General features: G+C 45.9%; 1 protein-coding gene across 3 annotated transcripts in view; it reads left to right on the top strand.

The window, feature by feature from the left end:
• Positions 1-7,419: 7,419 nt before the first annotated feature.
• The window catches only part of MEAK7 (MTOR associated protein, eak-7 homolog), a 33,477-nt gene continuing 14,603 nt past the window's right edge, over positions 7,420-26,293 (top strand). Inside the window, exons 1-4 of one of the 3 annotated variants that reach the window (XM_082438438.1) lie at positions 7,420-7,486; positions 19,147-19,324; positions 23,196-23,426; positions 23,789-23,933. In XM_082438438.1, coding sequence (XP_082294564.1) covers positions 19,172-19,324; positions 23,196-23,426; positions 23,789-23,933 — 529 coding nt within the window. In that variant the 5' untranslated portion in view covers positions 7,420-7,486; positions 19,147-19,171. Of the gene's footprint in view, positions 7,487-19,146; positions 19,331-22,310; positions 23,018-23,195; positions 23,427-23,788; positions 23,934-26,293 lie in introns of those variants that run through there. The other 2 variants (XM_082438437.1, XM_082438439.1) reach the window with 2 other exon arrangements.

Here is a 26,293-nt window from a genome sequence, read left to right as displayed (position 1 = left end):
GAGGCTGGGAGAGATGGGGACTGGGCGGAACTTTCCAGAGAAAGCGGAAATACACAGGGGACCAGGGGGTTGCGGGTCCCCGGCCTGCAGGCCAGCTTGATAGAGTGAACAAGCTGCCTTCGCTGGGTCCGTGATGAGCTGAGGGCTCCCCAAACCAAGGTCACAGAGGGACCCTCTGGTCAGAAGGGCCCACTGTATCCACGTCATTTATGACTGTTGATGTCAGCCGTGATCCTCTGCATGCAGCAGCCTGGTCAGCTTACTGCTCTGTGTGGTTCACTCCCATCTCCATTTCCATCCTGGTCTCTCTGGAGGGAAGTCACCGCGTGCAGCGCAGGCCTAGGGAGAGGAAGTCATGCACGCTCCGCGTCCTCCCCTTGGGATCATCTGCATAAATTCCTGGGGTTCTTTGGAAAGGGAGATTGGCCTTCTCTCCCACATTTATTTAATCCATCACATATATATGAACAAGTTTTATCAGCTTTGCTTTCTAGATTGCTTTCATGAAGCAACAGCTGTATGAGTAGGGAAAGCCTTAAGCCTAAGGCTGTGTTCGACAGAGATTCACACAAATTGCATTACACACTACAGTCCAGGAACTGAAAAACCATTTATGCCTCGGTTCCTTTGGGATTTATTCTAAAGGCTTTTGGATTGTTCTGTAGTTGAGAATTTTTAACCACAAAAAGTCCAAGTGGTCGTGTAGCATGTCAGCACTGAAGTAGCCCAAGGCCTGTTTCTTGGTCATGCGCATCTCTGTGTTTATGGTGTTTATTTCAAATCTGCTCTTTCAACGCAGGAATATGTCCCACAGGAGGGGCTGGAGACCCAAACTGCACCCCGAGTGACCTCAGAAAATTCCGGGTATTTCCAACTTGCTTTTGAGTTGAATGCCTGTAGCTGTATCCATGTGTGTTGGGGCCAGATCTATAACTGGGTATTCTCCAAATAAAGCCAGTGTTTTTAAAAAGTCTATTTTTTATTGAAGTATAGTTGATTTACAATATTGTGTTAGTTTCAGTTGTAAAGTGATTGGCTTTTATATATATACGTGTATATGTGTTTTTTCAGATTCTTTTCCATTATAGGTTATTACAACATATTGAATATAGTTCCCTGTGCTATACAGTAGGTCCTTGTTTATTTTATACATGGTGGTGTGTATCTGCTAATCCCATGACCCTCTTTTCCCCTTTGGTAACCATAAATTTGTTTTCCTTGTCTGTGAGTCTGTTTTGTAAATAAGTTCATTTGTATCATTTTTTAAAGATTCCACATATAAGTGATATCATATAATATTTGTCTTTGTCTGACTTACTTCACTTGATATGATAATCTCTAGATCCATCCATGTTGCTGCAAATGGCATTCTTTCATTCTTTTTTATGGCTGAGTAATATTCCATTGTATATATGTCCCACATCTTCTTTATCCATTCATCTGTTGATGGGCACTTAGGTTCCTTCCGTGTCTTGGCTATTGTAAATAGTGCTGCTATGAACATAGAGGTGCATGTATCTTTTTGAATTATAGTTTTGTCTGGGTATATGCCCAGGAGTGGGAGTGCTGGATCATATGGCAACTCTATTTTTAGTTTTTTTTTTTAATTTTTTTTTAAAATTTTTTGCCAGTTAGCCCTTTATTTTTTTTTTTTTACTGTTTTTTTAAAATTAATTAATTAATTAATTTATTTTTGGCTGTGTTGGGTCTTCGTTTCTGTGCGAGGGCTTTCTCCAGTTGTGGCAAGCGGGGGCCACTCTTCATCGCGGTACGCGGGCCTCTCACTATCGCGGCCTCTCTTGTTGCGGAGCACAGGCTCCAGACGCGCAGGCTCAGTAGCTGTGGCTCACGGGCCTAGTTGCTCCGCGGCATGCGGGATCTTCCCAGACCAGGGCTTGAACCCGTGTGCCCTGCATTGGCAGGCAGATTCTCAACCACTGCGCCACCAGGGAAGCCCCACCACACTGTTTTGATTACTGTAGTATTGTCTGAAGTCTGGGAGGGTTATGCCTCTGGCTTCGTTCTTTTTCTTCAGGATGGCTTTGGCAGTTCTGGGTCTTCTGTGGTTCCATGTCAATTTTAGGATTATTTGTTCTAGTTCTGTGAAAAATGTCATGGGTAATTTGATAGGGATTGCATTATATCTATAGATTGCTTTGGGTAGTACACCATTTTAACAATATTAGTTCTTCCGATCCAAGAGCATGGGTTATCTTTCCACTTCTTTGAATCATCTTCTGTCTCCTTTATCAGTGTTTTATAGTTCTCAGCATGTAGGTCTTTCATCTCATTGGTTAGGTTTATTCCTAGGTATTTTATTATTTTTTTTGACGCAATTTTAAACAGGATTGGTAAACTCAGTTTTTAAAGAAATGTCATAAAAATGTACAGTTTGAAGCTTATATAAATATTATAAATATACATGAAAATATATAAATAAAAAATATAAATATTATTAAAACATAAGCTTCTTCGAGCTAATTCTCTCTTCCATATGGTCTGCTCTATTTCCAATGCTTTTTAATGCATTTTTCATCTCCTTGAGTTCTTCAGCTCCAGAATTTATTTTGTTCTTTTTTAGAGTTCAGTATCTTTACTAAAGTATTTCTTCTGTTCCTTAAGTTTAGTCCTGAGCTCATTGAACTGCCTTTGTGAGTTCTCTTGTAGCTCTTTGAGTTTCTTTATGACAGCTGTGTTGAATTCTCTATCAGTTAGATCATAGTATTCCTTGACTTTATGTTTGGTTTCTGGAGACTTGTCGTTTTCCTTTTGTGATACGATGTTATTGTGGCTCTTCAGGCTTGATGAGTTGCTCCCCTGCTGGCACATTTGAAGTAGCAAACACCTTCTTCGGGTAAAGTTTTTTTTTTTTTTAATTCTAAGTATTCATCATGCTAGTAAAAAACAAACAAACAAACAAACAAAAAACCATAACAGTAACTGCAGTCCGGCCACTGTCTGCCTTTTTTTTTTTTTTTTAATTAATTAATTAATTAATTAATTATTTTGGCTGTGTTAGGTCTTCGTTTCTGTGCGAGGGCTTTCTCTAGTTGTGGCAAGCGGGGGCCACTCCTCATCGCGGTGCCCGGGCCTCTCACTGTCGCGGCCTCTCCCGTTGCAGAGCACAGGCTCCAGACGCGCAGGCTCAGCAGTTGTGGCACACAGGCTTAGTTGCTCTGCGGCATGTGGGATCTTCCCAGACCAGGGCTCGAACCCGTGTCCCCTGCATTGGCAGGCAGATTCTCAACCACTGCGCCACCAGGGAAGCCCCACTGTCTGCTTTTATACAGCCAGTGAGCTAAGAATGACTTTTGCAGTTTTAAACAGTTGGAAACAAAATCAGAAGAATAATATTTTATGATGTGTGAAAGTTATGTGAAGTTCACATTTCTGTGTCCATAAATGTGTGACATAAACAGCCATGTCCAACTGGTTTTCTATTGCCTGTGGCTGTTTTGGTGCCACAAGAGCTGTGAGTAGCTGTGACAGAGATGGTATGGCTTGAAAAATCAAAAATATTTACTGTCGGGCCCTTGACAGAAAAAAGTCTGCCAACCCCTGGTTTCGTGCTTAGCCCAATAAAAGGCTTTTTCACGGAGGAGAATGATATCACTTGATGTTGCTTAGAATTGCTGGCGCATGGGGATAAAAAGCAGACCGACTTTTAGTTGGTTTTATTGTCGGTATCTCTACAGCCGGGGGGCCCCCGATGCCCCCCACTGCCTGCACCTGGGACCACCATAGCCCCCTGGCCCCCTGCCCTGGGCGTGCTTCGGCCTCTGGGAAATTGCCTTTTTGCACAGAATGCCACCACCTTGGACATTCCTGAAAGTATACTCAAGAGGTTTGCGCGCCTAAGTACAGGGGATCTAATCCTTCCACCCCCTTGGCTGCAGGCGGCAGAAACCTGAGCGAGCGGAGACGAAGAGCTGGGGTTACTCCCTCGTGTCCAGGAGGGTGAGGGAACCTGGGCTGCGGAGCTCTTTGCTGCCACGGGACAGCCTCGGTGCTCAGACCCATCTCTCCACAAGGGCCTGTGACCTGTGGGCCGGAAGCGTCCAGGCAGGCCCCAGGCAGCAGGCAAGAAGGGACTCTGGCCAGGAAGCACCCGATTGGCAGGAAGGGCGGGGATGAGGGTGAAGAGAAAGAGTCTGGAAGGCAGTAGTCCCTTGACATGAAAAAGGAAAATGTTCAGATGGCCTCTGAGTTCTTTTTTTTTTTTTTTAATTGAAGTACAGTTGATTAAAATGTCATGTTAGTTTCAGGTATACAACAAAGTGATTCAGTTATATATATATATATATATATATATATATTCTTTTTCAGATTCTTTTCCCTTATAGATTATTACAAAATATTGAGTATAGTTCCCTGTGCTATATAGTAGGTCCTTGTTGGTTTTCTATTTTATATATAGTGGTATATATCTGTTAATCCCAAACTCCTAATTTATCCCTCCCCTCCCTTCCCCTTTGGTAACCATAAGTTTGTTTTCTATGTCTGTGTGTCTATTTCTGTTTTGTAAATAAGTTCATTTGTACTTTTTTTTTTTTTTTTTTTTTTTTTAGATTCCACATATAAGCAATGTCATATGATATTTGTCTTTCTCTGTCTGGCTTACTTCACTTAGTATGATAATCTCTAGGTCCATCCATGTTGCTGCAAATGGCATTATTTCATTCTTTTTTGTGGCTTAGTAAATTCCATTGTATATGTATGTATATGTATATATATATACACTACATCTTCTTTATCCATTCCTCTGTTGATGGACACTTAGGTTGCTTCCATGTCTTGGCTATTGTAAATAGCGCCGTTATGAACGTAGGCATGCATGTATCTTCTCGAATTATAGTCTTCTATGGATATATGCCCAGGAGTGGGATTGCTGGATCACATGGCAACTCTATTTTTAGTTTTTTAAGGAACCTCCATACTGTTCTCCAGCTCTGAATTCCTTTTAAGCCTTGAAGTCTCTGTGTATTTTTTAATATCCCATCTATTTTCCCACCATAGCTTCTCACCGTCCTGGTTTTTCTCCCTCTTACCTTCCCCAGTCTCTCCTCCACAGCCAGAAACCCCCCAACCATCCCCTCCCCTCAATTTAATCATGCTCCTCCCCACTCATTCAGCAGGTGGAACCGAATGATAAAGGACTAGAGGACTGAGGGCAGAGACTGTAATGCTCACTGCTGTATCACCACGCCTGGCATGTATGTAGTAGGTGCTCATTACTATCTGGGGACCTGTGACCAGCACTGCCCTTGCCCTTTGGACCTTACAGCTGTCCTAGCCCCACAGGCCCAAGACTACCAAGATCAACCCTGCGGTCTGACAAATCAGGCCTCTTCACCCAGTGCACTGGGAACCCTGGGCAGCTCAAACTGACAAAGGCAAAGAGAGTTTTCATAGGACTTTGTGGAAAGGTGGGGTTTTTGGGTGAAACTTAAAAGAAGCAGCGTTTCAACAGGCTCAGGGCAAAACAGGGCTGTGTGGGAAGCGGCCAGCAAACGGTCTGGGCTGCAGTGTGGACTCGGTTCCCGTTCCCTTGGGAACCACAAAGTTAGGAGGGCAAGTGGACCATCATGTCCAGAAACCACTTATCTGGATCTGCACCTGGGTTGGAAATCCAGGCTGCTTCTCCGTCAAAGTTGACTTAAATTCTCAGGCGGGAGCAGGAAGTTTCATTCTGAGTGATAGAATTTCAAACAGTGAAGTTTCTGCTCATCTGTGATTTTACAGTTCAGAATTCTTTTTGAGTAAAACAGTCACTACACAAAAAAGGGGGTTGTTAGGACACTTTACAGCTGCAGCTGAGTGTCCTTGAGAACTGTTGTTCCTCGTGAACTTGAGGACAGCAAAACCGAGCAGCTGGTTTTATCTGTGTCTGTTACTCTGCTTGATCCTGTGATGCCATTTCTCAGTCTTGGGGGCAGGTTAAGGATTTCTGTGCTAACTGTTCCATTGGCTCTGGCTGGGAGATGCGTTGGAGGAGGGAAAGAGGCTATTGGGGTCTGGCCCAGACAGGGGGCCCTGGGGACATGGAGGGAAGTGGGTGGATGCAGGCCAGATCTTGGAGGTAAAACAGATTTAGTAAGTAATGGAACATGGAGAGAAAAGGAGGAGGAAGCATCCAGGATGGTTCCAGTTCTCTGACTTGGGCCTGGAAGGTGGTGGCCCGGCTCTCAGGAAGGAAGTAAATAGGAGATGCAGTTTTGGAGGGAAGAGTTTGGGTTTGGCTGGGCTGAGTTTGAGATGCAGCCTGATGGGCATTAGAGGTCAGAGTGCAGTCTAGACCACCAGCTGGACGTGCAGGTTTGGGGGTCAGCAGAGCAGACAGGTGGGAAGTGAAGTCACCGGGAAGACAGTCAGGAGGAAGGAATTAATCTCAGGGAGGATGTGTAGAGTGAAAACTACCAGGGAGGGAGGGGAGAAAAGCCAGGGCTGAGTGACCTAGATGCCCAGGAAGGAGAGTTTTAATAAGGCAGGAATGCTGACTGCGAACCCCTGCATGCAAGGACTGAAAGTGCCCCATGGATTTAGTGACAGAGGCCCTGGGGCCAGGTTTCAGTGGTTTGGGGAACGAATGAAAGGTGAATAAATCCGGACAACAGTCCTGAGACATTGTGGAGTGAAGCTGGGGCCGAGGGATTGGCGATGGGGTGGGAGAAGCTGGAGAAGGCCTGAGGGTCAAGGTGAGTATTTATCAAGACTAGACAGACTTAAGAACGTTCAAACGCCACTGGAAAGGACTGGGAGTCAGAGAACGTAGACAGAAGTGAGGGCTCCCAGGAAGAGAGAGGGGCTGGGCTGCGGAGGGGCAGAAGCGGGGGTCGGGGGTAGGCAGGAGCCCGGGCCCTGGGATGCGAGGCTGCGCCCAGATTAGTTGGGGGAGGGGGAGGGAGAGGGGTGCCAGAGGAAGGTGGCCTGGGTCTTAATCCATGGAGGCCTCAGTAGTGGAGGGTCCCGCGGCTGGGTTACCTGCCTCTCTCGTCTCTCGCTGGGTCTCCCTTAGGCCCGCTCTCCTCTGTCCCAGCTCCGTCCTCATCCCGGCCACACCCCGTGCTCCCAAGGCCCAGCTAGTTTACCCGAGGCCAGACAACCCCTCCCTCCCCAGGTGCTCCTCCCTGGCTCCTCCCGTGAATCCTCAGCCACCCTCTTTCCCAGGTCCGCCTCCAGCGTCTTTTCCAGCTCCTCCCCCAGCGGCGCCCCAGGAATCCCGCCTCCTTCCTTCCTGCAGCCGGCTCTGCCCACGGCCCCGCCCTCACCCGCCTGCGCCGGCCCGCTCCCCATGAGGTGCATATCCATTGGCTGAATGCGTTATAAGGCTCCGCCCCCTAGGCTTCCGCTTCTGCGATTGGGGCAAGTAGCCGTCCGTCAGCGCCGTCGCCTGGCAACGGGGTGGGCTGCTCTAGAGGAAAACTTGTGGACTGCAAGCGGAAAGGCAGGTCGGGGGTCGGCTCTGGGGCGGAGGGCGAGGGCCTCGGTGAGCGGAAGGGTGGGGGTGTGGGAGGGGGAAGGTCGTTGGTCAGGAGGCCTGGGGGAGCAGCCTGATGGAGGCGATGACCCTGGTCCTGGGAGCGGCTGGTGCCAGAGTGGACCGGGGCCCTGCCCCTCCCTGGCAGCCCGTGCCTCTCTGCCCTGCGGCGGGGTGGGGAGTGGTGGGGGGACAGCTGCGAGGGAGGAAGAGTCTCCCCGCGTGGTCAGTTGGAGCACAGAATCACTCCTCACATTCTGCTTCCCGTGTGGTTGAGATCAGAGGGTTCCGGCAGATTCTTACCCGAGGCTTCTCAGGGTGGAGGCCAGCTGTCGGAAGGGAAAGCGAGAGAGAGAGAGAAGAGAGAAGAGAGAAGAGAGAAGAGAGAAGAGAGAGAGATGTAGAGAAGCAGGAAGAACTGGGAGCATCGGCGGGAGGAGGCGAGGCGTGGGCGCTGTACTGGAGTGTGTGCCGGGCTGGGGCGGTCTCTATTCTGACCACTGTCTACTCACTTTGTCCCCGGAGAGTGGAGCTGATGGCTAAATTCAGGGCAGAGGGGAGAGAAGAAAGTGCTCCTAGGCTAACACCCTGCAGATGAGCCAGTGGGGCTACCTGGAGGGAGGGAAGCCAGCATAGGGCAGGAGCGAGACAGGTCCCCTTCTGGCCAGCACAGCTGGCGGCTGGCCCAGGCTCAAGCTGACCCTTCGCAGAAGGGCTGCCGGTTCTGGGATGTAAACAAAGCTTGAAGCAGATGAGGCGGTGGGAGTCTTCCCAGAAGGGGCGTACTGAGGGCCAGATTGCTTCTCCCAGGACAGTGGCCCCTTGGAGGTGGAGAGTCCAGGGTGTCCCTCGAGGACAGGAGCCGTCAGAGAGGCTCAGAGAGGCTCTGAAAAGAGGTCCCTGAGCCATGCTAGGATGCCAGCAGGAACTGCGGCCCATTCGGCAGAAAAACAGCTCCTGGCTCCCTCCCTAGCACTGGGGAATTTGTTCCTTCCAAGCTGGGCTGTTTGTCTTGTTCCAAGGCAAGAAACCTTCTGTTGCCTTGGGCTCATGTGTCTCCTTCTCTGGCCTCTAGAAAGCCGAATTATTGATAAATGCCCTATGTGGCCTCATTTAATCCTTTCCCCCTCATTACAGGGCTGGTGGCACTTTCCCTGTTTTACTAGGGTTGGAAAAGGCTTCATAACTTGCCCTCAGTCGTAGCACCAACCAGTGTCAGAACTTGAACTCGAATCTGTGCATCTTTTGCTTACGCCATCTGGGTACCAGCGCACTTCAGTGCACACCCTCCCGCTCTGCCCCACGGCCCTGCATCTTTGGAAGCCAGTTTCTCATTCTCAGTCCTACTGACGTTTGGGGCCAGGGACCTCTTTGTTCAGGGGGGCTGTCCTGTGTGTTGTAGGGTATTAGCAGCACCCCTGGTTGGAATCCACTAGATGCCAGCAGCACCGCTCTCCCTGGTTGTGACAACCAGACATCATTGCCAGCTGTCCCCCGGCAGACAAAACCGCCCCCAGTTGAGAACTACTGGGGTTAGCAATCTTAAAGGATCACTGAGGCGCGTCCTCTTGAAAGAGAACGTGATATACGTAAACCTGCAGGAGACTCAGGCCAGCGTTGGGTTGTTTTATGCACAGCTTGCCCGGAAAAAAAAGCCTGTGGCACATATCGAGGTGCACCCAGGACAGTCCCGTGAGGAAACCATTGCCAGGGACTGAAAGAAAGTTCAAGAATATGCATCTGGGGAGAAGTAAGGACGCATCAAAGGCCTTCAGTTCCTCCCCAAAGTTGATTAAAGAGATTTCAGGCCTGATTAAACGATGGAGTCCAGGCTGGATGAACCTGGGGACGCTGTACCGCTGCCATCACGTCCTCCTGCCTTGTGGGAGCTCTTTAACAGGAGCGGGGTGTCCTTGGAGCTGTCTAAAGATGTGTCCTCTTACCAGTGCCCTGCAGACACCGAGAATGGTGGGCCAGGGGCCCGGGGCATGGTGTGAGGGGCTGCCCTTCCTTCCACCTCTTGTTGACTCCAGGCCTGTGGCTACTGCTTGAGGGTGTAGCAGTTCTCCCTCCTCCCAGAAGAAAAACCAGTGTTGCCAGCTGCCCTGCTTCTGGGCCTTCCCTGGCATCTCTTCCAGGTGCCGCCCTGAGCCTACCGCATGCCCATGGGCCGCACCTCTCCTGTGCGTTTCTGCCCTCCGCTCCTCCCTGTGGGCGCCTCGCCCAGCTCTGGTCCTTTCTCGCAGGCATTTGGACCCTGAGGAGGCCAGGCTGCTGTTTCCAGACAACAGTGCAGGAGCCTGTTTCCGGTGGGACAGAGGAGGGGGCTGGGATGGGCTGGAAGTGAGGGGCTGGGTGGAGGCAGACGAGGCCACCTTGCTCTGTAGCCCCCTCTGGCCCCCTCCGCACACCAGACCTCGCCTGGACGATGTCGGTTTCACCCTGCACCTTTGTGTGCACCGTCCCTGCTTCCTGGGCGAACCACCTGTGGGTGCCGGAAAACCCAGCCGGAACATGTCCTTTGGGACATTTTCCACTCTCGCCCCATCCCTGCCGATCCCCGCAGCATTTGCTGGGCCGGACGCTCCTGCAGGCCCTGGGCCTTTCTGAGGCTTCTGTCTCCTCTCCCTCTGACGGGGCCTGGCCTAGGAGACGCTGAGTTAGTTATCTGTTGAAGGAATTAGATGCGTGTGCTGATGTCAGGAAGGCCAGTGTGCTGGAGGGGGCAGGCCCCGTGACCTCTCAGTGGCACTGCCGGTGGCCGCACTGATTGCTCAGTCATGGAACATCTGAGAATGTCTGAGGAGAGGCGTTTTACATGTTGGCAGCCTTTTAGCCCCAGATGTCCCCCTGAAAGAGGCTGGTATCCCCCCGTAGAGCGATTCCTTGGTTTTGAGAAGGAAGGATGCTTTCCCAGGATGTGGGAAGGTTGAGGTGCGGCATTTAGATGGACCCCCGTCCTTGCTGTCAGCTCTCCCTGGTGGCCCAGGCCTGGTGGGCCATGGGGTACAGAGGTGGGCAGGGGACTGGTCACAGGTGGTGGAGTGAGTGGCACTGATCCAAGGGGCCCTGAGTGCCTGGGGTCTGGGAGTGAGTCCCGTGGGGCCCGAACGTGAGGGGCCCAGGCAAGGCCGACCTCCTGGAGTTAGCACACGGGATCTCACGAGGTGGTGAGAGAACAGGCCGTCCACCCGAGGGGTGGCTGGGGAACAACACGGCCGTTGGACCGGCGCGTCCCCGTGCCTGCGTGTGCCAGGCTGGCTCAGGTGCTGGCCAGGTGGCCGCGCGGCAGTCTCTTTAATGGCATTCAGATTCTACGGTGGGTGAGTCAGGCATGCAGGTGTGGCTGCAGCGCAAGCAGAGTGAGTAAGGAGGGACCTGTGTCCATGTCAGGTAAGGCAGCAGTCGGTTCTAGGAAAGTCAAGAATGCCGGGTAGTCTTGGAACCTGAGGCTGAGTAGATGGTGAGGGGTGCAGAGGTAGACGTGAGGGTCCTCTGAGTCAGACAACGGGCAGAAGGGAACTGTCCACAGAGACTGGTGTCTGACGTTACGAGGGGACCACACGCATCCGCCAGGTCGGCCTTGGGAGCCCACCTGGGTGGGCACGGCTGTCAGCTGGCCTGGAGGGTCCAGCTCTGACATGAAGCTGTGCTGACATCTCAAAAACCTTTCCCCCCAGGTGTTCAGAAGGCCATCATCTCTTCCAGAGTTTAGGTGAGTCGGGCCTTCTCATGTCACAAACCGTAAGGTTTTCTAGATGAAGTGAAAAAGCGTGGTGATCTTTGCTAGGAAGACCCTGAGAACGAAATAGATTTCACTAGGGTTCATTTTAATTCATTTACCATTTCCAGGATTTCAGCAGGATAACAAGGTAGGGACACAGGGAGAGTTGTGTGACAGGTCTTTTGGTGACTTGATAAATTAACACAGATTTTGAGAGAATCTTGAATTTCCCTGGTTGGAAAGGTATGAATCTAAAGATACTTTTGACTAAAGCTATCGTGATTTATCGCTAATGGAAGTAAAGCTGGGGTGGAACCAAGTGAAAGCAAAGTCACGCTGTGTAGAGAGATCAGGTCACTGTGCGGGGTCCCAAAATAACCTGCAGCCTGCTTTCTGGTCAACAGAACAATGCAGCGTCCTTCTTAATTATTACCCTAGCCCTTCTCTGTTCCTCCTGCATCCTCGATGAAAAGGATTAAGCTACCCAGTCATTGAATGGCACCAACCCCTTCTTTGAGCCTTCCAAGAAAGCATCCCCCTTCACACTCTCACCAAGCCCCCCATGCTTCCTCGCTGCCTTGGGTTGGAAATGCAGCTCTGACCACACGCGCACTCCTGCTTGTCTTTAGCCAGGGGGCATCGACCTATTTTCTATTGTGATTTCTCTTAGGCCTTGCTTTCAGACACTTAATACTAAGAGCACTGCTTTGCAGTTGGCAGAATATATTAAGTTAACTGCAGAGTCAGTGATGTTGGTACCTTCTTTCTGCCTTTGCTTGGCACTCTTTCCTACTCTCTTCCGGAAGTGGCGGGTATTTAAAAATCAAATGATGATGGCTCGTCTCCTCATCAAGTCCTACGTGATCAGGTTGTTTCTTGGGGCTCTTAGAAAAGTTGACGAACAGGACGGGTCTGCCTTGGCATGGCCGCCTGGGCTGTGCCCCCTGGAGGGGACCAGGCACCCTCTGGTGCCGCTCGCTGTATCTTAGACATGAAGAAAGCCTCACGCAGGCTGGACCTTGAGCCCAGGGCCGGAAGTTTTCCTTCTTGGCTCTTACGCTGCTGAAACACTTGAGAATTGGAAGCATTTAGATCAGGTGGCCCGTGAGTGATAGCCCCAAACTCGGCTGCACAAGCACCCGTTTCCAGCAGCCTTTGCAAGCGCGCTACAGCTCCCGTCCAAGGAGCCGTCTGCTGGAGGCTTCCTGTTGGGGGCAGATGGGCACCCCTGCCAGAATGGCTGGATTAAAAAGATGGAAAAATAGCAGGAATGTCAGAGAGGATATGGAGAAATTGGAACCCTCATGCTTTCCTGCTGGGATTGTAAAACAGAAAATAGTTTGGCAATTCCTCAAAAAGTGAACATCAGATTATACAACCCAGCAATTCCATTCCTAGGTATAGCACCTGCCGCCCCCAAATTTGAAAGCAGGGGCTCAAACAAGTACGTATACACATATGTTCACAGCAGCACTGTTCACAACACCCAGAGGATAGAAGCAGCCCAAATGTCCATCACCAGATGGATGGATAAACCAAAGACGGTATCTCCATCTACCATAAATGTTATTCACCCATAAAAAGGAATGAAGTACTGATCATTTCTACCATGCAGATGAAAATTTAAAACATTATGCTGACTGAAAAAAGCCAGACCCCAAAGACCATGTACTGGATGATTTCATTTACGTGAAATGTTCGAAATAGGCAAATCCACAGAGAAAGCACATTAGTGGTTGCCAGGGGCTGAGGGATCGGGGATGGGGAATAACCGCTAACGGGTGTGGGGTGTCTTTTGGGGTGATGGAAATGTTTTAGAACTAGATAAAGGTGGTGGTCTCACAATGTTGTGAATGTCCCAAATGCCACTGAATTGTTCACTTTTCTTTTTTTTTTTTTTTTTGGTACCTGGAGTTTATTTTTTTTATCTTTTGTTTTTATAAATAGATCTTTATTGGAGTAAAATTGCTTCACAATACTGTGTTAGTTTCTGTTGTACACCAAAGTGGATCAGCCATATGCATACATATGTCCCCATATCGCCTCCCTCTTGAGCCTCCCTCCCATCCTCCCTATCCCACCCCTCTAGGTCATCGCAAAGCACCGAGTTGATCTCCCTGTGCTTTGCGGCTGCTTCCCACTAGCTAACTATTTTACATTCGGTAGTGTATATATGTCAGTGCTACTCTCACTTTGCCCCAGCTTCCCTCTCCCACCCTGTGTCCTCAAGTCCATTCTCTATGTCTACCTCTTTATTCCTACCACGCAACTAGGTTCATCAGTACCATTTTTTTTTTTTTAGATTCCATATATATGCATTCGAATACAGTATTTGTTTTTCTCTTTCTTACTACACTCTAGGTCTCTTTTTCTCTTTCTTACTACACTTTAGGTCCATCCACCTCACTACAAATATCTCAATTTCGTTTCTTTTTATGGCTAATATTGCATTGTATCTATGTGCCACATCTTCTTTATCCATTCATCTGTCGATGGACACTTAGGTTGCTTCCATGTCCTGGCTATTAAAAATAGTGCTGCAATGAACATTGTGGTACATGTCTCTTTTTGAATCATGGTTTTCTCAGGATATATGCCCAGTAGTGGGATTGCTGGGTCATATGGTAGTTCGATTTTTAGTTTTTTAAGGAACCTCCGTACTGTTTTCCATAGTGGTTGTATCAATTTACGTTCCCACCAACAGTGCAGGAGGGTTCCCTTTTCAACAAACCTTTTCCAGCATTTATTGTTTCTAAATTTTTTGTTAATAGCCATTCTGACCGGCGTGAGGTGATACCTCATTGTAGTTTTGATTTGCATTTCTGTAATAATTAGTGATGTTGAGCATCTTTTCATGTGCCTCTTGGCCGTCTGTATGTCTTCTCTGGTGAAATGTCTATTTAGGTCTTCCGTCCATTTTTTAATTGGATTGTTTGTTTTTTTGATATTGAGCTCCATGAGCTGTTTGTATATTTGGAGATTAATCCTTTGTTGTTTCATTTGTAAATATTTTCTCCCATTCTGAGGGTTGTCTTTTTGTCTTGTTTATGGTTTCCTTTGCTGTGTAAAAGCTTTTAAGTTTAATTAAGTCCCATTTGTTTTTGTTTTTATTTCCGTTTCACTAGGAGGTGGGTCAAAAATGATCTTGCTGTGGTTTATGTCAAAGAGTGTTTTTCCTATGTTTTCCTCTAAGAGTTTTATAGTGTCTGGCCTTACATTTAGGTCTTTAATCCATTTGGAGTTTATTTTTGTGTATGGTGGTAGGGAGTGTATTTCATTCTTTTACATGTAGCTGTCCAGTTTTCCCTGCACCACTTATTGAAGAGGCTGTCTTTTCTCCATTGTATGTTCTTGCCTCCTTTGTCGTAAATTAGGTGCCCATATGTGCGTGGGTTTATCTCTGGGCATTCTATCCTGTACCATTGATCTATATTTCTCTTTTTGTGCCAGTACCATACTGTCTTGATCACCGTAGTTTTATGGTATAGTTTGAAGTTGGGGAGCCTGATCCTTCCAACTCCATTTTTCTTTCTCAATATTGCTTTGGCTCTTCGGAGTCTTTTTTTTTTTAAAGATTGATTGATTGATTGATTGATTGCTATGTTGGGTCTTCATTTCTGTGCGAGGGCTTTCTCTTGTTGTGGCGAGCAGGGGCCACTCTTCATCGCGGTGCGCGGGCCTCTCACTATCGTGGCCTCTCTTGTTGCGGAGCACAGGCTTCAGACGCGCAGGCTCAGTAATTGTGGCTCATGGGCCCAGTTGCTCCGCGGCATGTGGGATCCTCCCAGACCAGGGCTCAAACCCGTGTCCCCTGCATTAGCAGGCAGATTCTCAACCACTGTGCCACCAGGGAAGCCCTATTCGGGGTCTTTTGTGTTTCCATATGAATTGTAATGGCATTCTAATTCTGCGAATAACGCCATTGGTAGTTTGATAAGGATTGCGTTGAATCTGTAGATTGCTTTGGGTAGTATACTCATTTTCACAATATTGATTCTTTCAATCCAAGAACATGGTATATTTCTCCATCTGTTTACATCATCTTTGATTTCTTTCATCAGTGTTTTATAGTTTTCTGAGTACAAATCTTTCGCCTCTTTAGGCAGGTTTATTCCGAGGTATTTTATTCTTTTTGTTGAGATGGTAAATGGGATTGTTTCCTTAATTTCTCTTTCTGATTTTTTGTTGTTGGTGTATAGGAATGCCAGAGATTTCTGTGCATTAATTTTGTATCTTGCAACCTTACCAAATTCATTGATTATTTCTAGTAGTTTTCTGGTGGCATCTTTAGGATTTTCTATGTGTAGTATCATGTCATCGGCAAAGAGTGACAGTTTTACTTCTTCTTTTCCTATTTGTATTCCTTTTATTTCTTTTTCTTCTCTGATTGCTGTGGCTAGGACTTCCAAAACTATGTTGAATAAGAGTAGTGGAGAGAGTGGACATCCTTGTCTTGTTCCTGATCTTAGAGGAAATGCTTTCAGTTTTTCATCATTGAGTATGATGCTTGCTGTGGGTCTATCATATATGGCCTTTATTATGTTGAGGTAGGTTCCCTCTATGCCCATTTTCTGGAGAGTTTTTATCATAAGTGTGTGTTGAATTTTGTCAAAAACCTTTTCTGCATATGTTGAGATTATCATATGGTTTTTATTCCATAATTTGTTAATGTGGTGTATCACATTGATTGATTTGCATATATTGAAGAACCTTTGCATCTCTGGGATAAATCCCACTTAATCATAGTGTATGATCATTTTAATGTGTTGTTGGATTCTGTTTGCTAGTATTTTGTTCAGGATTTTTGCATCTATGTTCATCAGTGATATTGGTCTATAATTTTCTTTTTTTGTGATATCTTTTCCTAGTTTTGGTATCAGGGTGAAGGTGGCTTCATAGAATGAATTTGGGAGTATTTCTCCCTCTGCAATTTTTTGGAAGAGTTTGAGAAGGATTAGGTGTTAGCTCTTCTCTAAATGTTTGATAGAATTTGCCTCTGAAGCCATCTGGTCCTGGACTTTTGTTTGTTGGAAGATTTTTAATTACAGTTTCAATTTCATTTCTTGTGATAGGTATATTTTTTATCAAAAAATATTTATACTTTTTAGGATATATTTTCTAATTCTTCCTGGTTCAGTCTTGGAAAATTGTACCTTTCCAAGAATTTGTCCATTTCTTAGTGGTTGTCCATTTTATTGGCATATAGTTCTTTGTAGTAATCTCTTATAATCTTTTGTATTTCTGCAGTATCAATTGTGATTTCTACTTTTTCATTTCTAATTTTATTGATTTGCATCCTCTCCCTTTTTTTCTTGATGAGTCTGGCTAAGAGTTTATCAATTTTGTTTACCTTCTCAAAGAACCAGCTTTTAGTTTTATTGATCTTTGCTATTGTTTTCTTTGTTTCTATTTCATTTATTTCTCCTCTGATTTTTATGATTTCTTTCCTTCTACTGACTTTGGGTTTTCTTTGTTCTTCTTTCTCTAGTTGTTTTACGTGTAGGGTTAGATTGTTTATTTGACATTTTTCTTGTTTCTTTAGGTGAGATTGAATTGCTATAGACTTCCGTCTTAGAACTGGTTTTGTTGTGTCCCATAGGTTTTGGGTCATCGTGTTTTCATTGTCATTTGTTTCTATGTATTTTTTTATTTCTTCTTTGATTTCTTCAGTGATCTCTTGGTTATTTAGTAGCGCACTGTTTAGTCTCCATGTATTTGTGTTTTTTACAGTTTTTTTCCTGTAATTGATTTCCAGTCTCATAGCGTTGTGGTCAGGAAAGATGCTTGATACGATTTCAATTTTCTTAAATTTTCTGAGGCTTGATTTGTGACCCAAGATGTGATCTATCCTGGAGAATGTTCCATGTGCACTTGAGAAGAAAGTGTATTCTGCCACTTTTGGGTAGAATGTTCTATAAATATCAATTAAATCTATCTGGTCTGTTGTGTCATTTAAAGCCTGTGTTTCCTTATTTATTTTCTGTTTGGATGATCTGTCCATTGGTGTAAGTGGCATGTTAAAGTCCCCTACTATTATTGTGTTACTGCTGATTTCTGCTTTCATGGTTGTTAGCATTTGCCTTATGTATTGAGGTGCTCCTGTGTTGGGTGCATAAACGTTTATAATTGTTATATCTTCTTCTTGGATTGATCCTTTGATCATTATGTCGTGTCCATCCTTATCTCTTGTAACAGTCTTTATTTTAAAGTCTATTTTATTGGATACGAGTATTGCTTCTCCAGCTTTCTTTTGATTTCCATTTGCAAGGAATATCCTTTTCCATCCCTTCACCTTCAGTCTGTATATGTCGCTAAGTCTGAATGCCTCTGTTGTAGACAGCATATATTTGGGTCTTATTTTTGTATCCATTCAGCCAGTCTGTATCTTTTGGTTGGGGCATTTAATCCGTTTACACTCAAGGTTATTATCGATATGTATGTTCCTAGTACCATTTTCTTAATTGTTTTGGGTTTGTTTTTGTAGATCTTTTTCTTCTCTTGTGTTTCCCGCCTACAGACGTTTCTTTAGCATTTGTTGTAAAGCTGGTTTGGTGGTGCTGAATTCTCTTAGCTTTTGCTTGTCTGAAAAGCTTTTGATTTCTCCCTTGAATCTGAATGAGATCCTTGCTGGGTAATCTTGGTTGTAGGTTTTTCTCTTTCATCACTTTAAGTATATCCTGCCACTCCCTTCTGGCATGCAGAGTTTCTGCCGAAAAATCAGCTGATAACGTTATGGGAATTCCTTTGTATGTTATTTATTTATTTATTTTTTAATAGATTAATTTTATTTATTTATTTTTGGCTGCATTGGGTCTTCGTCGCTGCATGTGGGCTTTCTCCAGTAGCGGCGAGCGGGGGCTGCTGTTCGTTGTGGTGCGCGGGCTTCTCATTGTGGTGGCTTCTCTGTTTGTGGAGCACGGGCTCTAGGTGCACAGGCTTCAGTCGTTGTGGCATGCGGGCTCAGTAGTTGTGGCTCGTGGGCTCTAGAGCGCAGGCTCAGTAGTTGTGGCGCATGGTCTTAGTTGCTCGGCGGCATGTGGGATCTTCCCGGACCAGGGCTCGAACCTGTGTCCCCTGCATTGGCAGGCGGATTCTTAACCAATGCGCCACCAGGGAAGTCCTGATCTCACAGCTTTGGCCAACCATGATCACAGCCGTCTGAGGTTGGGCTGTGATTATTCCCATTTTACAAACGAGGAAACTGGGGCACAGAGAGTTTTGGTTGCTTGCCCAAGACCATACAGCCAGCCAGGTGGAGCCAGGATCACAAAGGGAAAAACCTGTCTAAGAGCACGTCTGCTGTGTAGGTGATATTCGCAGGGTGTTGATTTTATTTAAACATGTGTGATCATCCAGCCAAAAACAAATAAATAGAATTAATTTATTAAACAATAAATAACATACAAAGGAACTCCCATAACGTTATCAGCTGATTTTTCAGCAGAAACTCTGCACACCAGAAGGGAGTGGCAGGATATACTTAAAGTGACGAAAGAGAAAAACCTACAACCAAGATTACCCAGCAAGGATCTCATTCAGATTCAAGGGAGAAATCAAAAGCTTTTCAGACAAGCAAAAGCTAGATGATTTTTTCAACTCAGACTTTTAAAAAATGAATATTTAGATTGAAATCCTGATTTTTCTACATTTTAGTTACATTAGCTTAGAAACTGTTTTCGAATAAAGAAATCCAGACTGTTGGTTGGCAGTTACGAGCAGGCCTCAGGCAGTCAGAGGAATTAGAATTGGGTTTTCCTACTTTATTTGTGTCGACCATTAATTTCTACCACACTGAAACAACATTACATAGCTCTGATGTGTTGTAGCTGCATTTTGCAAGTAGGTCAATATTGATTACCTTGACCATGTAATTATCGATGTTTATTTTGTATGATTATTACATTTTGATTTCCCTCCTAACTGGGTGTGAACTTTCCTTCTGCAGAGAATCCCGCCAGCTACAAGGACAGATGGGGAATAGCAAGAGCCACCCGGGGCAGAGTTTCTCCTCGCGGTTTCTTCCTGAGGAGCAGGCCGAGGTTGACAGATTGTTTGATTCTCTGTCGTCAGAGGAACTCGGCTCCAGTACCTCGCCCAGATCCTTCTCTCTGCAGGCACTGAAGGCAAGAGTAACAGTCAGAAGTCCGTGTTCAGTTTGGAGAGGGGTCAGGCCAAAACTGGCTGTCTGTTCCTGTAGGACAGGTGTGGGAACACTGAGGGATGTGTCTTCTGGAAAGGGACAGATAGTACCTATTTTCAGCTTTGTGGCTTCTGTGGTCCGTGTTGCAGCTGCTCTGCTCAGCCTTCGTGTCACAGTGTTTTGGGGACTTTTCCCGCTTGAGGTTGACTAGAGGGGCTGGCCTCTTGCTGTCTCTTGAACCACTGTCCCCGGTTTCCCTCCGGACGAGTGACAGGCTGCCCTTAGCTGTATTTGTGGGTCCGATAACTGCAAAGTTTCAAGTCCACCTTGGCCTTTAGGATTCGTAAGTATTTGACGTCCTAGGAGTTTTGTGGTTTTCCTAACAAAACAACGAAGTTTCAGAGTCAAGGTCCACCTGACAGCGAGTGAGAACTGCCCATTTACCCGTCTGTTGGCCCCGTTCCATGGGGCTCTTAGCCACGCGTTTGGGCGATTTGGGTGCTCAGAGCGAGACAGCAGCGAAGAGACCTCATCGGCCCACGCCCTGGGCAGGGGGGAGGCGGTGCCACGTGTGACGACATTTCAGAGCCTCCTCTTTTAAATCTAGTTTTTTATCGAACTATAGTTGATTTACAACGTAGCATTAACTTCTGCTGTACAGCAAAGTGACTCAGCTATACACATATATACGTTCTTTTTTATACTCTTTTCCATTATGGTTTCTCCCAGGATATTGAATATAGGTTCCCTGTGCTATACAGCAGGACCTCATTGTTTATCCATCCTATGTATAATAGTTTACATCTGCTAACCGCAAACTCCCAGTCCATCCCTCCCTGACACCCCCTCCCCCTCCCCCTGGCAACCACAGGTCTGTTCCATATGTCTGTGAGTCTGTTTCTGTTTTGTAGATAGGTTCTTTTTTGTGCCATATTTTAGATTCCACATATAAGTGACATCGTATAGTATCTGTCTTTCTCTGTCTGACTTACTTCACTTAGTATGATAATCTCTAGGTCCATCCATGTTGCTGCAAAAATGGCATTATTTCATTCTTTTTTATGGCTGAGTAATATTCCATTGTGTATATGTACCACATCTTCTTTATCCATTCCTCTGTCGATGAACACTTAGGTTGTTTCCATGTCTTGGCTATTGTGAGTAGTGCTGCTGTGAACATAAGGGTGCAGGTATCTTTTTGAGTTATAGTTTTGTCTGGATGTATGCCCAGGAATGGGAGTGTGGGATCATATGGTAGCTCTGTTTTTAGTTTTCTGAGGAGAGCCGCCTCTTTTAGAACATGCAGAATGGGACCTGATGGCATTGGGGATCCCCCAACATACTCACCTTATAGTTGAGGAAACTGGCCAGGGAGGATTGGGGTCACAGCTTGTGTGTGTGTGTGTGTGTGTGTGTGTGTGTGTGTGTGTGTATCATGTGTGTATCTCCACTAGACCAAAAGCACCCCAGTCTACTGGGTCGCCCAATAAGCTGGAGTAGACAGAACAAGACAGGCCACTTTAGGGACTTAACTGCTGAGTTGGTGACAACGTTCACAGGTGTTTATCAAGATAAATAGGGTGGGGCTTCCCTGGTGGTGCAGTGGTTAAGAATCCACCTGCCACGGGCTTTCCTGGTGGCGCAGTGGTTAAGAATCCACCTGCCAATGCAGGGGACACGGGTTCGAGCCCTGGCCTGGGAAGATCCCACATGCCGTGGAGCAACTAGGCCCGTGAGCCACAACTACTGAGCCTGCGCGTCTGGAGCCTGTGCTCCGCAACAAGAGAGGCCACGATAGTGAGAGGCCCGCGCACTGCGATGAAGAGTGGCCCCCGCTTGCCGCAACTGGAGAAAGCCCTCACACAGAAACGAAGACCCAACACAGCCAAAAATAAATAAATAAAATAAAGAATTATTAAAAAAAAAAAAAGTATATCTAAGTATTTAAAAAAAAAAAAAGAATCCACCTGCCAGTGAAAAGGACACGGGTTTGAGCCCTGCTCCGGGAAGATCCCACATGCCGTAGAGCAGCTAAGCCCATGTGCCACAACTAGTGAGCCTGCGTTCTACAGCTCACGAGCCACAACTACTGAGCCCGCATGCCACAACTACTGAAGCCTGCATGCCTAGAGCCTGTGCTCCACCAGAGAAGCCACCACAATGAGAGACCCGTGCACCGCAATGAAGAGTAGCCCCCGCTCGCCACAACTAGAGAAAGCCTGCGCACAGCAACGAAGACCCAATGCAGCAAAAAAAAAAAAAAAAGATAAATAGGGTGAAAAGTTGATCAGAAAACCTTGGCAAGCAAATAAAGGTTCCTTTGGGAACGAATTAGAGGTTTCTCTTCCAGTAGAACTTTGGAAACACTGACAGAAATAGGAATACTCTTTTTGAGCAATGAGGGTGGGAAACTCCTTTATAAGAAATGCAGAATATCAATGTTGTCGCAGACCGTGTAGACACAGGAAGTTGTTTCAGGAGAGTTCAGTTTTCAGACCCCACTGATTTAGTTCATGGTTTGCTTTCTCTCCCCCTGTATTTGTGATCCCTGGACCAAATCAGATTTGATGTTGGAGTCAAAGAGAAAAGGATAGGGCTTCCCTGGTGGTGCAGTGGTTGGGAATCTGCCTGCCAATGCAGGGAACTCAGGTTCGGGCCCTGGTCTGGGAGGATCCCACATGCCACGGAGCAACTAAGCCCATGCTCCACAACTACCAAGCCCGCGTGCCACAACTACTGAAGCCCGCGCGCTTAGAGCCCATGCTCCACAACAAGAGAAGCCACCGCGATGAGGAGCCCACGCACCGCAACGAAGAGTGGCTCCCGCTCACCCACAACTAGAGAAAGCCTGCATGCAGCAACGAAGACCCAATGCAGCTAAAGATAAAATTAAATAAAAAATTAAAAAAAAAAAAAAGAAAAGGATATTTACAGAATGTTACTGTCAAGACAATTAAGAACTAGATTTTTTTTTAAAATCTTTTGGCCATGCCGCGTGGCATGTGGGATCTTAGTTCCCTGACCAGAGATTGAACCCATGCCCCCTGCATTGGCAGCGTGGAGTCTTAACCACTGGACCACCAGGGAAGTCCCAAGAACTAGATTTTATTAATTTTTTAAAATTTTTATTGGAGTGTAGTTGATTTACAGTGTTGTGTTAGTTTCTGCTGTACAGCAAAGTGAATCAGTTATACATATACATATATCCACTCTTTTTTAGCTTCTATTCCCATATAGGTCATTACAGAGTATTGAGTAGAGTTCCCTGTGCTATACAGTAGGACCTTATTAGTTATCTATTTTATATATGGTAGTATGTATATGTCACTCCCAATCTCCCAATTTATCCTCCCCCCCCCTTTCCAATGCATATTGAGCACAAAGAACTCGGATTGATAAAGCTAGCTAATATATTCGGAAGTCCATAATATAGAGGAGACCAATTTAGCACTACACAGACCGTATGTTCCATATGGAAATAAAGTTAGACATGCAAATGACAGCTACTAGAATCTAGAATTGAGGAGATGTTGTAAGCAGAGTGAAGAGCAGACGATGGCCAGAGGCAGGAATGACACGGCCAGTCTGGGGAGACTGGGAAGTCTGGAGGGCAGGATGGGAACAGACGATGGAAGAGTCTGACGGCCAAGCTGAGCCACAAGCCAGGACGTGTCAGGTGTGTGGGTCCTGGGGTGTCATGATGCCCTTAGGCGGGGAGAGATGGTGCATTTGGGGATCTAGGAAGGTTATGTGCTGGTGGCAGTGGTTGGTCTTTCTCCCTTAGCTGTTTTTCCATCATCCTGCCTCATTTGACTGGCACCCTGTCTGACCTTTTCACCTACCTGTCCCCGCAGAGCCACGTGGGGGAAGCTCTTCCCGCAGAGATGGTCACCAGGCTCTTTGAGGGCATGCGGAGGGTGGACGTGACCGGGAAGACCAAGGGGCCCAGTGAGCGCATCTCCCAGGAGCAGTTCACGGTGTCCATGTCCCACCTGTTGAAAGGAAATGCCGAGGAGAAGAGTCTCGTGATCTGGAAAATGATTTCTGCCACAGAAGGTCCCGTGAAAGCAAGAGAGGTCCAAAAGGTAAGAGGCTACCAGGCCCTTCGCAGCCATCCCAAGCAGCCTTGGTGTCCTTTGGTGGGGGACCTAGGACGATTAAGCAGCTGATGGAGGCACTGTGCACAAGTCCACCCTGGCGGGGGGTGGGTACCTAGACCACGTCACTGGTTGAGGTCAGAACTCCTGGACAAAAAGGCACTGGCAATCTAGACCAGCCAAAGGTATCATTAGAAAAATGAGTAACTACCCAAGTTACATGATCTGTTCCATATTGTGGTCCATCACAGTTGGCCTTAAAGAGATGAGACGCCCTTCCCCATGTTGATATGATGTCGGTCATAGGTCACAACAGAAATGCGATTAATGGTAAAATTGTGGTCTTCAAGTTTACAGAGGATCTGGTTGGCTCTGTGGCACACGTGCTAAACTACAGACAGGAGCTGAGAGGCTGGACTCAGAAGCAAGCCCCAGGCTCCCTTTCCAGGGTGCAGGTGCTGGCTGCTCAGCTGTGCTCCGAGATGAAGCTTCAAGGCAAGTGCCCTGCCTTAGTCCTTAGACCTTGGCCTTGTAGAGTGGTACCACGCCATCTCCATGACTGTAGGCTTGTACTAAAGTTTTGAAACCAGCAAATGTGAGTCTTCCAACTTTGGAGGACGATTTAGATTATTTAATCGTGGGCAATCATTCATAGTATTTCCTTATAATCCTTATTTCTGCAGGGTCAGTGGTGATGTCCCCACTTTCATTTCTGATGTTAGCCATTTGGTTCTTCTCCTTTTTTCTTGGTCAGTCTAGCTAATGGTTTGTTCACTTTTTGTTATTTTCAAAGAGCCAACTTTTGGTTTTATGGGTTTTCTCTGTTGTCTAATCTCTGTTTCATTTATCTTCATCCAAGTCTTTTATTTCCTTTCTTCTGCTTCTTTTAGATTTAGTTTGGTTTTCTTTCCTTTTTTTAAAAAAAAAATTATTGAAGTATAGTTGATTTACAATGCTGTGTCAATTTCTGCTGTACAGCAAAGTGACTCAGTTGTATATATATATGAATATATACATTCTTACTCTTTTTTAAAAAATATTTATATATTTTTGGCTGCATCAGGTCTTAATTGCAGCACGCAGGATCTTTCATTGCAGTGTGTGGGCTTCTCTCTAGTTGTGGCACATGGGCTCAGTAGTTGTGGCACGTGGGCTTAGTTGCCCCATGGCATGTGGGTTCTTAGTTCCCTGACCAGGGATTGAACCAGAGTCCTTGCATTGCAAGACGGATTCTTAACCACTGGACCACCAGGGATCTTGAGCATCTCTTCATGTGCCTCTTGGCCATCTGTATGTCTTCTTTGGAGAAATGTCTACTTATGTCTTCTGCCCATTTTTGGATTGGGTTGTTTGTTTTTTTGTTGTTGTTGTTGAGTTGTATGAGCCATCTGTATATTTTGGAAATTAAGCCCTTGTTGGTCACATCATTTGCAAATATTTTCTCCCAGTCTGTAGGTTGTCTTTTTGTTTTGTTTATGGTTTCCTTTGCTGTGCAAAAGCTTTTAAGTTTGATTAGGTACCATTTGTTTATTTTGGCTTTTATTTCTATCGCCCTGGGAGCCTGACCTAAGAAAACATTGGTATGATTTATGTCACAGAATGTTTTGCCTATGTTCTCTTCTAGGAGTTTTATGGTGTCTTGTCTTATATTTAGGTCTTTAAGTAATTTTGAGTTTATTTTTGTGTATGGTGAGAGGGTGTATTCTAAATTCATTGATTTAAAATGCAGCTGTCCAGCTTTCCCAACACCACTTGCTGAAGAGACTCTCTTTTCTCCATTGTATATTCTTGCCTCCTTTGTTGAAGATTAATTGACCATAGGTGTGTGGGTTTATTTCTGGGCTCTCTCTTCTGTTCCATTGATCTATATGCCTGTTTTTGTGCCAATATCATGCTGTTTTGATTACTATAACTTGGTAATATTGTCTGAAGTCTGGGAGGGTTAGGTCTCCAGCTTTGCTCTTTTTCCTCAGGCTTGCTTTGACAATTCTGGGTCTTTTATGATTCCATATAAATTTTATTATTATTTGTTCTATTTCTGTGCAAAATGTCATGGGTAATTTCATAGGTATTGCATTATACCTATAGATTGCTTTGGGTAGTATGGCCATTTAAACAATATTCTTCCAATCCAAGAGCATGGGATATCTTTCCATTTCTTTGAATCATCTTTTTAAAAATAATTAATTAATTAATTAATTTATGGCTGTGTTGGGCCTTTGTTGCTGCACACGGTCTTTCTCTAGTTGCGGCAAGCAGGGGCTGCTCTTCATTGTGGTGCATGGGCTTCTCATTGTGGTGGCTTCTCTTGTTGCAGAGCACAGGCTCTAGGCACGTGGGCTCAGTAGTTGTGGCCTGCGGGCTCAGTAGTTGTGGCTTGTGGGCTCTAGAGCGCAGGCTCAGTAGTTGTGGCACACGGGCTTAGTTGCTCTGCGGCATGTGGGATCTTCCTGGACCAGGGCTCGAACCCATGTCCCCTGCATTGGCAGGCGGATTCTTAACCACTGTGCCACCAGGGAAGTCCTCTTTAAATCGTCTTTAATTTCCTTTATTAATGTTTTATAGTTCTCAGCATATAAGTCTTTCACCTCCTTGGTGAGGTTTATTCCTAAGTATTTTTTTTTTTGGGTGTGATTTTAAAAGGGATTATTTGTTTACATTCCCTTTCTGGTATTTCATTGTTAGTGTAAAGAAATGCAATTGATTTCTGTATGTTAATCTTGTATCCTGCTACCTTGTTGAATTCGTTTATCAGTTCTAGTAGTTTTTGTGTGGAGTCTTGAGGGTTTTCTATATATATTATCATGTCTTCTGTGTATAATGATAATTTTACCTCTGCCCTACCAAGTTGAACA

This window comes from Balaenoptera physalus, assembly GCF_965194825.1.
Source record: "Balaenoptera physalus genome assembly, chromosome: 19".
NCBI lineage: Eukaryota > Metazoa > Chordata > Mammalia > Artiodactyla > Balaenopteridae > Balaenoptera > Balaenoptera physalus.
This window is presented reverse-complemented; position numbering and strand designations above follow the sequence as displayed.